Here is a 13,334-nt window from a genome sequence, read left to right on the forward strand (position 1 = left end):
GAAAAGAGAGCTGCAAAAGCGCTGACCTCTGACTCAATGGAAGCCTAGCGCATGTGTGCTAGTGAAATACCACTGACCATGCACCCCTGCTGCACCGTCCTCGGGGGCAGCGCGGGGGCACGGTGACATGCCACAGCAGACGCAGATGGAGGATGTATGGGCACGTTGTGATGGTGCCAGGCATGTGCTGCACGAGTAGTGTGTATGGGGAGAGTGCAAGGGGGCGGCAGCATTTGGGGTTGGGGTTGTGAGGCTTTCGGATGACGGTGTGACACGCAGCCTGGGCGTGTGTTCGTGTAGGTTGGCAGAGACAGAGCAAGGGCCGTAGATGTGAAGAGTAACAGTATGAGGACAGGTAATATGGTGGCAGTTCAGTGGTGGTGGCAGGAGGGTGAGGTGGGGTGGGGTACAGGGATGGTATGGGGCGGTGTGGAGGTGGTAGGGGGCGATATGGGGTGCGGGCGTGGTAGGAGGGCAGTGTGGGGTGTGGGAGTGGTAGGGGGAAGTGTGAGGTGTGGGAGTGGCAGGAGGGCAGTGTGGAGTTTGGGGGTGGCAGGAGGACAGTGTGGAGTTTGGGGGTGGCAGGAGGGCAGTGGGGTGTGGGGCTGACAGGAGGGCAGTGTGGAGTTTGGGGGTGGCAGGAGGGCAGTGGGGTGTGGGGCTGACAGGAGGGCAGTGTGGAGTTTGGGGGTGGCAGGAGGGCAATGTGGGCTGCAGGGGTGGCAGGAGGGCAGTGTGGAGTTTGGGGGTGGCAGGAGGGCAGTGGGCTGCGGGGGTGGCAGGAGGACAGTGTGGAGTTTGGGGGTGGCAGGAGGGCAGTGGGGTGTGGGGCTGACAGGAGGGCAGTGTGGAGTTTGGGGGTGGCAGGAGGGCAGTGTGGAGTTTGGGGGTGACAGGAGGGCAGTGGAGTTTGGGGGTGGCAGGAGGGCAGTGTGGGCTGCGGGGGTGGCAGGAGGACAGTGTGGAGTTTGGGGGTTGCAGGAGGGCAGTGTGGGCTGCGGCGGTAGCAGGAAGGCAGTGTGCAATGCATAGGGTTGCCAACTTTCTAATCGCACAAAACCAAACACCCCTGCCCTGCCCCTTCCCTGAGGCCTTGTCCCCACGCACTCCCTGCGGCACTCGCTCCTCCCCACCCTCACTCACTTTCACTGGGCTGGGACAGGGGGTGTGGGCTCTTGGGTGGGGCCAGGGATGAGCAGTTTGGGGTGCAGGAGGGGGCTCAGGGTTGGGGCAGGGGGTTGGGGTGTGGGAGGGGGTGCGGGCTGCGGGCTCTAGTCAGGTGGCACTTACTCAGGCGGTTCCTGGTCAGCGGCGCTGCGGGGCTAAGGCAGGCTCCCTGCCTGGCAGCTCTAGCTCCATGGGGCTCCTGGCGGAGGGGCCAGGGGGCTCTGCGTGCTGCCCATGCCCACAGCCGCCACCGTCGCAGCTCCTATTGCTCGCGGCTCCCAGCCAAAGGGAGCTGCAGGGGCAGAGCTGAGGGGCGGGGGCAGCCTGCGGAGCTTCCCTATTGCCCGTCCACCTAGGGGTCGCGGAGACATGCCGGCCGCTTCCGGGAGCTGCGCAGAGCCAGGTACGAAGTCTGCCTTAGCCCCGCTGCGCCGCCGACCGGACTTTTAACAGCCCGGTCAAGAGTGCTGACCGGAGCCACCAGGACCCTTTTCGACCGGGTATTCCGGTCTAAAACCGGATGCCGGGCAACCCTAGCGGTGCGGGGGTGGCAGGAGGGCAGTGTGCAGAGCTGGGGTGGTAGGGGGCAGTGCGGGGTGCAGGGTGGCAGGAGGGCAGTGTAGCCACACAGTGACAGTATGAGAGGAGATACATTGCTTGGCAGACCTTGCTTTGGGCCCAGGTGACTTTCCTGGGCAGCCTGACACAGCTGTCTGCATGCTCCCACCCCATGGGCGCTGGCGGATGTTGAGCTCGGAGAGCGCTGGAAGCTATTTCCTCTTGAGTGGCTCAGGTGTTTTCTCTCTCTTCGGCTCCACCTGGTGCTCCGCTCCCTGACACTCTGCACATGGCCCCGCTCACTCCAGCAAGCTCACTGAGTCTCTCCTGTTGGCTGGAGATGTGAGGGGAGCCCGCACCCATGTGGGCCAGAAGGGAGCTGTAAACAGCAGGACACATAACATGGAGCAGGGGGAGCAGTTAAAAGGCTAAGAATGATCTAAGGTCTTTCCTTCCCCCTTCTTGGCCTGGCTGGAGAGTACTGTCAGCTCCATGCCCTTCGAATCCTCTTGGAAATCCAGCCTGCTCTCTCTCTCAGGCTCCCTCATGCTTTTCTAAAATCCATGTGTCAGTTTCTCCTCTTCTTTCGAAATCATCAGGAAATCCCATCCGAGCGGTGGCCCCATTTAGAAAGAATCATCCCGGGTAGCCACCTATGGCATCGTACCTAAGTCAGCAGTACAGCCCCCCACATCCCCCGGTTTCGGAGTAGGGCTGATGTATTTTTGCCTATGTATTTTTCCTTTCCATGAATTCCTCGTCACATTAGTTATAGCAGACCCTCTGGGTAATGCAGAGGTTGAGAGATTATCGTCTGGTTGCAACATGGGGCAATTCATTCTCATGCATCTGATCTGTCTGTCTGTTTGTCTGTTCTAGACATTCTCTAATTGCCTAAAAATACCCTTTCTGCTTTTAGGCTTTCACTTAGGATCTAAAGAATAATGATGTATTTTCTCTCTCTTTTGCTCTCTTTCTCATCCTCCCCCGCCCCCCCCCCCTTTTTTTTTTTAATGGGAACATTTAATAAATGTCTGGAAGCAGAAATATTGCAGACTCGGGTGACTCAAGGCGCCTTGTTATAAAGGTGGTTGCGTGTTTGGGGAAATTGACTAAATCCCAAACAATAGAGTGTGACGTATGGCTCTATTTATACCCTTTCTTTTTATAAATGCTTCGAGGAAGGCGTTTTTACTACAGTGTTGTGTTAAATACCAAATCTGCTGAAGCCATCCCTGTCCTCCCCAAGGGGTGATTTCAATCTTTAAGGTGTAACCCTTAAAATTAGTCGTATCACGTGGGCCAGGCAACTGCGGTCTGGCACTCTCGGAGATCTGAAGGGGGTGAAATAGTGCTTCTTTAAGTACTGGGGTTTTGTCAAATAAGAGCTGGCTGGGGTGGGAAAGCCAGCAGGGCTGTTAGATATATAGAGGACCCCCCTCAGTAGTTTGGGGGCCAAAATGTAGGGCTTCTAATACACTGCAAAAGGAGTTGCAAAAGCTAATAGAAGTAGATTTTAAAAAAGAATGACAGTGAAGTCAGGGTTTCATTATTGTAGTATCTCTTAGAGACCTCAACTGAGATTGGAGCGCAAGGGTGCTAGGTGCTGTACGTTCACATAGTGGGAGACAGCCCCTGCTCCAAAGAGCTAACGGTCAAAGTAGACAAGACCGACAAAGGATGGGAGGGGCAACAGAGGTGAAGCAATTTAAGGTTACACAGCAGGTGGGAGGGACTCCTGGCTCTCCAACCCATGTTTCCTGAGACCCAGTCACAGATCTGAACCACTAGACCAGGGTGCTGGTTGTGTTTTAAGCATTCCCCTGCGGTATTAGCAACTCCGCTCCAACAGCCTGGGGCTAGTGCATGAGAACCAGCAGTGAAACTGACCCGCTTTGTCTCTCTGTCCTAAGCTGAGTGAACAGCAAAAAGTAAACGATCATCAGGCATAGATTCAAAGGAAAGATCGATTTTTTTAAATGATTTCACCTTTACTAATCTGGGGCCGATCCTGCAGTCTGATCCATGAGGATCATCTTTGATCCTGGGGCTCATATTGTAGTATCAGTCCTCTGAGGCAGTAGGAACTGCAGCGAGGCGTTCTTGTCATGCTAATGACTGAGCAGGGGTATTAATAATTTCCAGCAGATGCACCCCCCTAAAGTGCTTTTACAAACTCTTCTGTTTGTACCAACTAGGGTACCTAGTCCTGCAATCCTTACTCTTGTGAGTAATCCTTACTCAAGCAAGTAGCACCACTCACTTCAGTGGTGAGTTGGACTGCTCATATGAGTCAGGAGCGTGTGAGTACAGCATGCATGATGGCCCCTGGGTGCTTTTTATTCAAGAGTCACTCAACTCACCTCTGAAATGCAGTAAATTCTGGGGTGGAGCATAAGGGAAATTAAAAGATGGAAGTAAAGAACAGTAGTACATCCTGCTGAAATTTCAGGTAGCGTTAAGGGAGCCCAGATTTATTAGAATTGGGTTTATCCCTGTCCTTCTGCAATAAAGTCCCGGTGGACCACATGGGCCTGTTTACATCTCAAAAGACTCCCTTTGTGGTCGGCACTGTACAGACACATAAAGAGAGACAGGCCCTGCTGGGAGAAGCGGACGATCTAAACAATCAAGACAAAATCATTATCCCCCTTGTACCGATGAGGGAACTGAAGCACAGAGAGATTAAATGACTTCCCCAAGGACATACAGGAAGTCGGTGGCAGAGCTGGGAATTAAACCCAGGTCTCCTGAGTCCCATCGCATCCATGAGCCCCTCCTTCATCCTTTCCAGATCTAGTGACATTGCCATTGGTAATAGGGGCAGGGTAAGGACTAGCTGATTTCCCTGAGCTTTAAGCATTTACATGTTTGTTTCTTTTTAATAAAACTTTCTAGGCCTTCAGGGGAGCCCTGATGAGCTCGTACTGGTGCTCAGGGAAAGGAGACGTTATCGAGGATTGGTGCAGATGTGACCTCAATGCCTTCGATGAGAATGGACTCCCAAACTGCAGTCCTCTCCCTCAGCCTGTGTATGTATCTCTTGGTGAATGGCTTCTGTGTTGTGGTGTGGTCAGCACATACTCCGTCCCCTTCTGGTTCGCTGTGTGGGGTTACAGTTTTGCCCACAGATGCCTCCTGGCTCCTGCATTCAAACCCAGGTCCCCAGTCCGGTGCATTTTGCTGTGTGACTGAGGCCTTTCAGATATCCTGAGGCTGGCTGTGGCCCTGGGAGGTTTCTTTGTTGTTTTTCATCACCTTATTAGCACGGCTTGTAGAATGGGATTTAAAATGGCGAAAGAAATGGAATTACAGTGCAATTCATTGTGGCTTGTCAGAGCGAGAACAAATCAGGAGCAAACTGATGGGGAATTAGCTGCGACAGCAGGAAGAGAGACTGGCTCCAGCTTTCCACTAGGAAGAGAACATAGTTTTAGTAAGCCAGTATCCTCAGACGGCATTGATTTCCCATCCTGAGCTCAGCAAACACACTTGTACTCTCAGAGCCCAGTTGTTAATAGCCCTGCACCTTGTGTTGTCACTGACTACAGTCCTACGGGGGTGCAAAGTCGGCGTGATTCTGATCCGGTGGCATTTCACGCTCTCCTTTGCACTGGTGTCAGTGATGATGATGGTGTAATACTTAGTCCTGCCATGAGTGCAGGGGACTGAACTAGATGACTTCTCAAGATCCCTTCCAGTCCTATGCGTCTATGATCCAAGTCACACAGCATGAAGAATTAGACTCCCTCTCTCACCTCACACATTCACTCCCGTTCTCTCTCTCACACACACGCTCTCTAACTCACACTTTGTACCTATTCGTCCCTCTCGTTCTTTTGCTCACACACATGCTCAACAGGGCCGGCACAACCCATTAGGCGACCTAGGCGGTTGCCTAGGGCACTAACATTTGGAGGGCGGTGACCGTGGCGGCCGGATCTTTGGCCACTCCGGTCGGCGGTGGCATTTCGGGGGCGGGACCTTCCGCCGCCTCTGTTCGGGGATGGCATTTCAGGGGCGGGACCTTCCACCACCTCGGACGGCAAAAAAGCTGGCAGCGCTCCTGATGCTCAGACTCACTCACAAACACACAACCGTACACACTCTTGGGCGTGCGCATTCTTGCAGTCCTTCACTCCCATTCAGGCACAACCTGGGCTAAATTCTCTCTTCACTTATACCCCATCCATTGACTTCAGCGGGGTCACATGGAGATACATGGAGAGAAGTTTGACCTTCTCGCTCTCCTCTTTCACTCTCCCACGTGGCTGGACATCCGTTCTCCATAGGGTCACTGAGCTGATCTGAGATGGCAGGGATGTAGTTATGAGGGTGTTAACTGAGACGAGGGAGAGCCCTTCAAGTGGGATGAGTTGGCCACCTCAATCGTGCATAGCCCAGAGATGCTGATTCAGAAGGAGTCACAAGGCCAAGGCTCTTCAGGGAACAGGTGGAGGAGGGAACAGCATACAGCAGGATCTGACTCCACCTGGCTGAAAGTTTCCTTTTTTGTTTTTTCCTCCCTCCCCTCCCTACTGTCCCCTTGTTTCTTGTGTTCATGTGCGTGTGTGGGAGCCCATACGCATATGTGCAGAAGCTGCTTTAACAGGCTGGCTTTCCTCAGAGTGCAAGCTGATCTCCAGCAGTTCTGCCTTGTTTGTGCCCTGCCCAGGTTGCGCTTATCCCCCAGCGTAGAGCCCTCCAGCACCGTGGTCTCTCTGGAGTGGCTGGATGTCCAGCCTGCGATCGGGACAAAGGTCTCCGATTACGTCCTTCAGCACAAGAAGGTTGATGAGTACACGGACACTGACCTCTACACAGGTAGGTGAGGACAAGGGGCGGCAGCTCCGGAAATTCCACAGCAATGTTAACTGATTCTGTGCCCGAGATCCCTGACTGCAGATGGGGCCGAGCTCCGTCCTCGGGATTTTGTTGGCTTTGTACAGAAGGGTACGTAGCACAGACACCGTCTTTGGAGTGTAGTGTCAAACCTCCTGCACTGGGAGTGGCTTCTGAAGGTCTCTGTAGATTCTGTTACTTGGAAAAATTAGAGAAAAGTGTTGGGTAACTACAAAGAAGTTATTTGCATTTTGAAAGTACCCACCATTGTAGCAACTGGGCAACGTACAAAACTGAGAGACATCAGCTAGAGCTGTGCAAAGCTTCTCTAACAGCACCTGAAACTCACCTGGTTTTGGAGTTTAGCTATAAACACAGAACTTGGACCCAGTCCCTTGAGGCTCGTGAATGTTTTGGCTGAGACTCAGAGCATGATTCAGGGGCCTGCAGGTCAAGGTGGAAGGATGTGAAACTTGTTGATGGGTCTGGATGAGTAATTAAAAGTGATGTGTTCTAAAACATATCACCAAAGGTGGTGAAAACTGCTGCTTTGCTCTGCTCAGTGAGAAAACCAGGCAAAACTCAGTTCCTTATATTGCCATTAATGGAGGATTTGGAGTTCATTTAACCATGACGCGCAAAGTCACGGTGCATGTGAGTTTTTCACTCTCTACATTGCAGGTTCTTTCTTTGGAACATTGTGTTGCAAATCCTGCAGGACGGGGGTTTACATGTGGGCGGGGTTGTTTGCATTTGTTTTTCCTGGTGCTATCTGCCTACCCATCCCATGCTCATTGCCGTGCTGTCTGAGCGCCTCCTAGAGGCTACGCAAGTCAGCGCTAGCAGGGGCAAGGCCCACCACTGTATGTATTACTAGACCATGCTCTGCAGAAGCGTGAGGAACGGGCCCGACTGATGGGCATCACTCTGAAGTGCTACCAGACAGATTGAGCATCTCCACGAGGCCCACAGCATCTGTGCTGGTGAGCGTAGACCGCTAGAGGCCAGCTGGTTCTGAGACAGTTCCCTCACTACTGCTTTCTCTTTGGCACGGGCTCAGGGTCCTCCGATACTCTTGTGACCATGTCACACCTCACTCCAGTCACTTTGACACACCTTTGTATCCAAATGGGCAGGACAGAGGTGTGTGTGTGCCAAGCCGCAGACTCGTGACTAGCAGAGGATCCTCTTCAGAAAGCCTTTCCTTTCCAAGTGGCTTTTCCGTGCAGGGCAGGGTGCTGGCACACACACACAGGGATGGGGGTGGTTAAAGTGCCTCTGACGGGCAGTGGGCAGAAGACTCCTGATCATGACTCATGGAGGATGAGTCACGGGAACCTGAGATTCTGAATGTGTGATTATTCTGTCAGAGACGCTATCTCACCATGGTCATTCAGAACCATTTGGGGATAGCTCAGTGATTTGAGCATTGGCCTGCTAAACCCAGGGTTGTGAGTTCAATCCTTGAGGGGGCCACTTAGAGATCTGGGGCAAAATCAGTACTTGGTCCTGCTAGTGAAGGCAGGGGGCTGGATTTGATGACCTTTCAGGGTCCCTTCCAGCTCTATGAGAGAGGTATATCTCCATATATTATTATTAATTCCATCTCTCGGCTCAACAGGGGCAAGCCAGATTCATGCAGGCGAGAACAGAATTTGGCTATTAGTGGTGGGTGGAGTTTTGTGGGTTTATTCATTCTGTAACTTTCTGAGCACCTATGGGCCAAATTCTCTTCTGGTGTAAACTGGCGCAACCAAGGAAGCTGCACCAAATTATACCAGCAGGGAATTTTGGTCCCATCTGTTCTTCCTGTCAGATTTCTCTCTCAGGTGTTTATACGGCCCCCATTACTAAGCCTGTGTGCTACAGAGGCTAGGGTTTCGTTGTCAAAGGAAAGATCAGCGCATCCTTCCGAGGCCACCAATCAGTTGAAGGGGCCTCCACTGCGGGCAGTCAAAATTGGTACCCCTCATTTGTTTACACCTCAGTCCCTGTCTCAAAGTAAGTTTCCCTCCATCCCTGTCACTGACTTCCATTTCCAAAGCTACCCCAATGCCACTGCAGTGCCTGGGTTATGGTTCCAGTTTCCAAGCACGACAGGTTTGTTCTTTGCCTTGGAGGGGCACCTTCCAGTAATGGAAAAGGAAAGCAACCCGCTAAAGGAAGCGCTGTGGTTTGGATGGGGATTCCAGATTGCTCACGCATTTGTCAGGTGAGGCCAGACGAGGGAAACGCGGGATTTCTTCTTTGATGTGGCTGGATCTCCGTGCGACAGCTGCAGGAGGAAATACAGATTATTATGATTCTTTTCTTTCCTTTTTTGCCATGTGTTTGACATGCGAAGAAAATCACTCCCGAGAGCCGCATGCCCCTCGCTCTGCTCCTGGGCATTGTGCTAATTCTGAACACAAAAAAAACAAAACAACAAATAGACATTTAAAAACAAACCAACCCAAAGTTCTCTCTTCTCTCAGTTGTTTGTATCCAAATGTTCCCTCCTTCTTTGTCAACCTCTATCCACACCTGTGCAGCTACTAATTTTAGATGCCTTGATTTTTGGATGTCCAACTGGAGACACCAAGGGGCCTGATTTTTCCAAGGTGCTGAAAGCGTCGGCAGCTCCCGTTGTCTTCATTTGGACGTGTGGGTGCTCAGCTACTCGGAGAATGAGCCCCTGGATTGCCTCCAGTTGAGTATCTTTCTCTTTCTCTTGCTTTCTCAGACTGCTGCCCATCACCAGTCTCTGAGTGACTTTCGCATCAAATCAATAGCAAAAACCTAAAAACAGGAGCCCCCTGGAAAATCTGTGCCTCTGTTTTTGGGCAAGTTGAGGTTTTCCACACTTCTGCTGCAGTCAGTAGGACAGCTGGCCATGCCCCCTTCCCCCAGAGAGACAGCAGAGTTATTTTAGCAGCACAGCCATACCGTCCGAAAACAGCTGTGCTCTTGATGCTGCTGGAGTTTATTCCTGAGATCTCCAGGCTTTAAGAGTGGGAAGATAATCCGTATTTTTTAAAGAAAAATTAGAGTTATAACCTCCTAATATTGTGATTCCTGGCAATGCCCTTTGCTAGCACTGTGCCAACCCACCCTTTGGCTACATGGCAGGATTTGCTCCTGTATGGCATCTGGCCCTCTGCCTGTCTCCCAAAGGCTCCAGCGTCTAATCTCGACAAAACCCTTGGCCTCCTATTCCGCTGGCAAGTGGAAGAAACCCTTTCCCTGAGCCAAAAATAATTTTATCCTCTTCTTCATCCAGGGGCAGGGTCAGGAGCCAGCCCCGCTCTCTCCTTGTCTCGGTGTGCAGGACAGAGATGCTAGGGGGCGGGGGTGAGAGAAATGAAGGCCTCTCGGGGAATACCTGCCTACCCAACTCCCTGGCTATAAACATTTTTAAAGGCTTATTACTGGTGCTTAGAAAAACACAGCCCTCAAAACCTCTGATGTTACCAGGACTGTTCCCGAGGTGAATTTGTGTGTGAAGCCAACCATACTTTCAACACCGTGCAGCGGGGAGAGAGCGGCTCTCCGCTCAGCAGCCAGAAAAGAAGACGGAGCAATCGCATCCCGAACTGTTGATTAAAGTTTGTGGCAATTACTCACAACTCCATGTGCGTGACAGCTTGGTAGATGAGTGATGCTCTTTGTTCGAACATGAGCCGCTCGAAAGGCGGGAGTGCGCGTGTGAGCGCGCGCACTGGCGGGGCTGCTAGCAGATTATGTCATAGACAAAGCAGGCTCTGCACTTAAGAAAAAAGAGAGAGAAAATGTGTTTTACAGAGTGAGGTACAAACCAAAATGTCTGTGAACATCTGGAACTAATATTAGGTTTGGAAAATGTTTTCTGTGACTTCAAAACTCCTCTGGAGGAAGGAGTGTAAAGTTAAGAACCTCCGAAGGGGGAAAAAGAGTGGAGCAGCAAGAACCCCATGCTATGTGCTTTTCATTTCTTTATTCTGGTTCCACTTCAGTCCGAATCCCCATCCGTTTCAAACTAGGACTCCAGATTATTATTGTTCATTGTTATTACAATAGGTCATAGAGGCCCCAACTGAGATGGGGGTCTCATTGTGCCAGGTGCTGTACATAATGAGGGACAGTCCCTTCCCCAAATGCCTTGCAGTCTAACTAGGCAAGGCAGACAAAGGATGGCTGGAAAGGAAGGACTGTTGTTCCCTTTTAGAGATGGAGAACTGAGGTTCTGAGAGATTACAGCTGGGATCGCCATGCCCAGCTCTCATGGAAAGTCAATGGAACATAGGGATGCAGGAATGGAGGACTGGAGCCTCTTGAGTCCTCAAATCTAGTAAAATCCCTGTAATTGCAGACAATCCTGTCATGTAATCCTGTTCAGAAATGTATCACGCACCATTTTAAAAGCAGATAGGCTCCTACTCCTGATGGGAGGTTGTTCCAGAGCCTCACTTCTCTGATGGTTAGATCCCCCCCTTCTGATCTCCAGCCGCAATATAGTCAAGGCCAGGTGTACCCCCCATCGGTTCCTGTGCCATTAGATGTGGTCTCCCTGAGCTGCTTTTGAAGATCCCATGCATAGTGACATACCCCAGGTCCCACAGCAGCCTGTGGCAGAGCCAGGTGCTCCAGAGTTTCAGTCTAGGACAAGACCATCCTTCTTCCCAATCCCTGTATACGATGTACATCGTGATAGTACCTCGGGGCCTCAGTCAGCACCCTATTTATACTAGACATTGGGCAAGCACATGGGAACAGCATTCCTCCCTCCCCCCACCAAGTTTACAGTCTAAGAAGGGGTTAATGGTGAAATTGCCCCCATGCACAGGGGCCAGTGCAGGCCCACCTAAGCCCTCAATCTAGGGCAGACGTGGGTGCTTAGGCCTTTTGCAGGTCCTCTCCACAGAGCTGAATTTCACCATGACGAAGGTTCTCCTCACTCCCCCGACCACAGTTCAGTGATGTAGGGACAGGAGACCAGTGGGGTGGCTTGGCTTTGTGAATGGCCCTAGTGCTGGTGGACGGGGTCAGGCTGGCTGCCCTGGAGAGTGATGTGAGCCTCTGATTCTCTACACAACAGGTGCGGCACGGGCAGCGGTGAGATCCCTGCCACTTATCCCAAACAGGGCAACTCCTGCAATGGATGAGAGACATTCAGTCTCCAGGCCGATTCAGTGCTAACCAAGGGGCCTCCTTTCCCATCTCATGTAGGCCACAAACAGCCAGAGGGATGGTAACAGTCTTCAGTCCCACATCTCTTGTATCTCTCTCCAGGAGATACACTCCTGTTCAATCCAGCAAGCTCAGTGAAAGGCTCCAGAGACCACTGACAATTCTGAGCCATCCAGGGTATGACCACACACCAAAAAAAAAAAAAAAAAAAAAACCCACAGCAGCTAGTCTCAGAGCCCAAGTCAAGTGACTTGGTTTCGTGGGGCTAAGAATAGAGCAGACCTTCGGGGCTCTCCAGCCTGTGAAGGGGCCTGGACCCCAGCCCGAGCCCCAACATCTACTCTGCTATTTTTAGACTTGTAGCGTGAGCCCCATGAACCCGAGTCAGTTGACCCGGACTCTGAGGGTCGCTGCCATTGTCCGTTTTTGCGGTTGTAGATCTACCTCCCGACTCCTTTTCTCAGGTGCTTGTTTTTAATCTGAGTGAATGGACTCGCCAGATCCCGTATCCATCTTCCAGATCAGGCGTGGGCACTGTGGCAGCCTAGGGAGTGAGATGCCTGACTTTGAATGCCCACGTGATATCCCATCCCAATCCGAAGAACCACAAATAACCCCCTGACCTCCCCCACACAGTTAGAGCAGTTCCCTACCTTCATATTGTTATTTGTATTGCAGTCGCACCTAGGAGCTCTGGTCGTAGACCAGGGCCCATTGTGCCAGGCGCTGTACAAAACACAGAACAAAAAGATAGTGAGAGTTGGAAACTTTTGGATTCTTTTTAAATTGGTGTGAATGGGTGAGTCCTTTTAACACCCTCCCCACCCCTTCCTGCTGCTGAAACTACTGTCCCACTACAGGACTTTGTACGTGCTTGATAGTTCATGCACCTCCCCTCGAAATCAGCCTCTCCTGCTCCATGAAACTGCTGCCCATGTCAGCCTGTCTGTGACTGTGGGCTTCTGTCCCCGTAGCTGCTGTCCCAGCTGTTAGTTCTCGTGACTTGTCTCCTTTGCCAACAGGCTGTTCAGTGCTGAGGCTTTCAGAGCTCTGTGGCAGTTAGCATCAGTGCATTACACACCTCCATGCCAAGTAACTCCAGCCCCTGGAAGAAGGAGAGTTCATCATTGTGATCCCCTCAGAGGAGGAGAAAGGAACAAACCTTTGGCTGCAGGCTCCCTGTGTGACACATGGATCAGGGAGAAGAAAAGCCTCCTTGTTAACCAGCCCCTGTTTAGGAATATAGGATGATTACATGTAATGTCACTAATCCCATCTCCTGTTTACCTCATCGGGGGAGGACATTTGGGTGGATTTTTAGGGCTTCACATAAAAATAACCACATTAGTTAAGGGTTTAAAAATAAAATAACGAAATGTACTTGTGATGCTGGCAGACCAGGAGCCAGCTCACGCGAGGATCCCCAGGTCTCCACTCAACACTGACAAATGCGTCGCTGGAACCAGTCTGGCTCACCTGTGTGTTAGTATTGTTAAAGCAGGCATTAGAAGGATAAGAATGTGTTTAGTGTTTAGACTGTATGGAATGCTTGTGATTTCCCACATGCATTCATCTCACTCAGAACCTCTGTATCCCATATTTTAAGGTAATATTTGAGCGTT

The 13,334-nt window shown here is 51.5% G+C and overlaps 1 protein-coding gene across 3 annotated transcripts in view; it reads left to right on the plus strand.

Annotated features, from left to right (window-relative positions):
* ASTN2 (astrotactin 2) overlaps window positions 1–13,334 on the plus strand; it is a 657,219-nt gene that overhangs the window by 464,102 nt on the left and 179,783 nt on the right. For all 3 annotated transcript variants that reach the window (XM_054007154.1, XM_054007156.1, XM_054007155.1), the window contains 2 exons: window positions 4,624–4,757; window positions 6,401–6,549. In XM_054007154.1, coding sequence (XP_053863129.1) covers window positions 4,624–4,757; window positions 6,401–6,549 — 283 coding nt within the window. The remainder of the gene's footprint in view (window positions 1–4,623; window positions 4,758–6,400; window positions 6,550–13,334) is intronic.

The sequence above is a fragment of the Malaclemys terrapin genome, chromosome 17, assembly GCF_027887155.1.
Source record: "Malaclemys terrapin pileata isolate rMalTer1 chromosome 17, rMalTer1.hap1, whole genome shotgun sequence".
NCBI lineage: Eukaryota > Metazoa > Chordata > Testudines > Emydidae > Malaclemys > Malaclemys terrapin.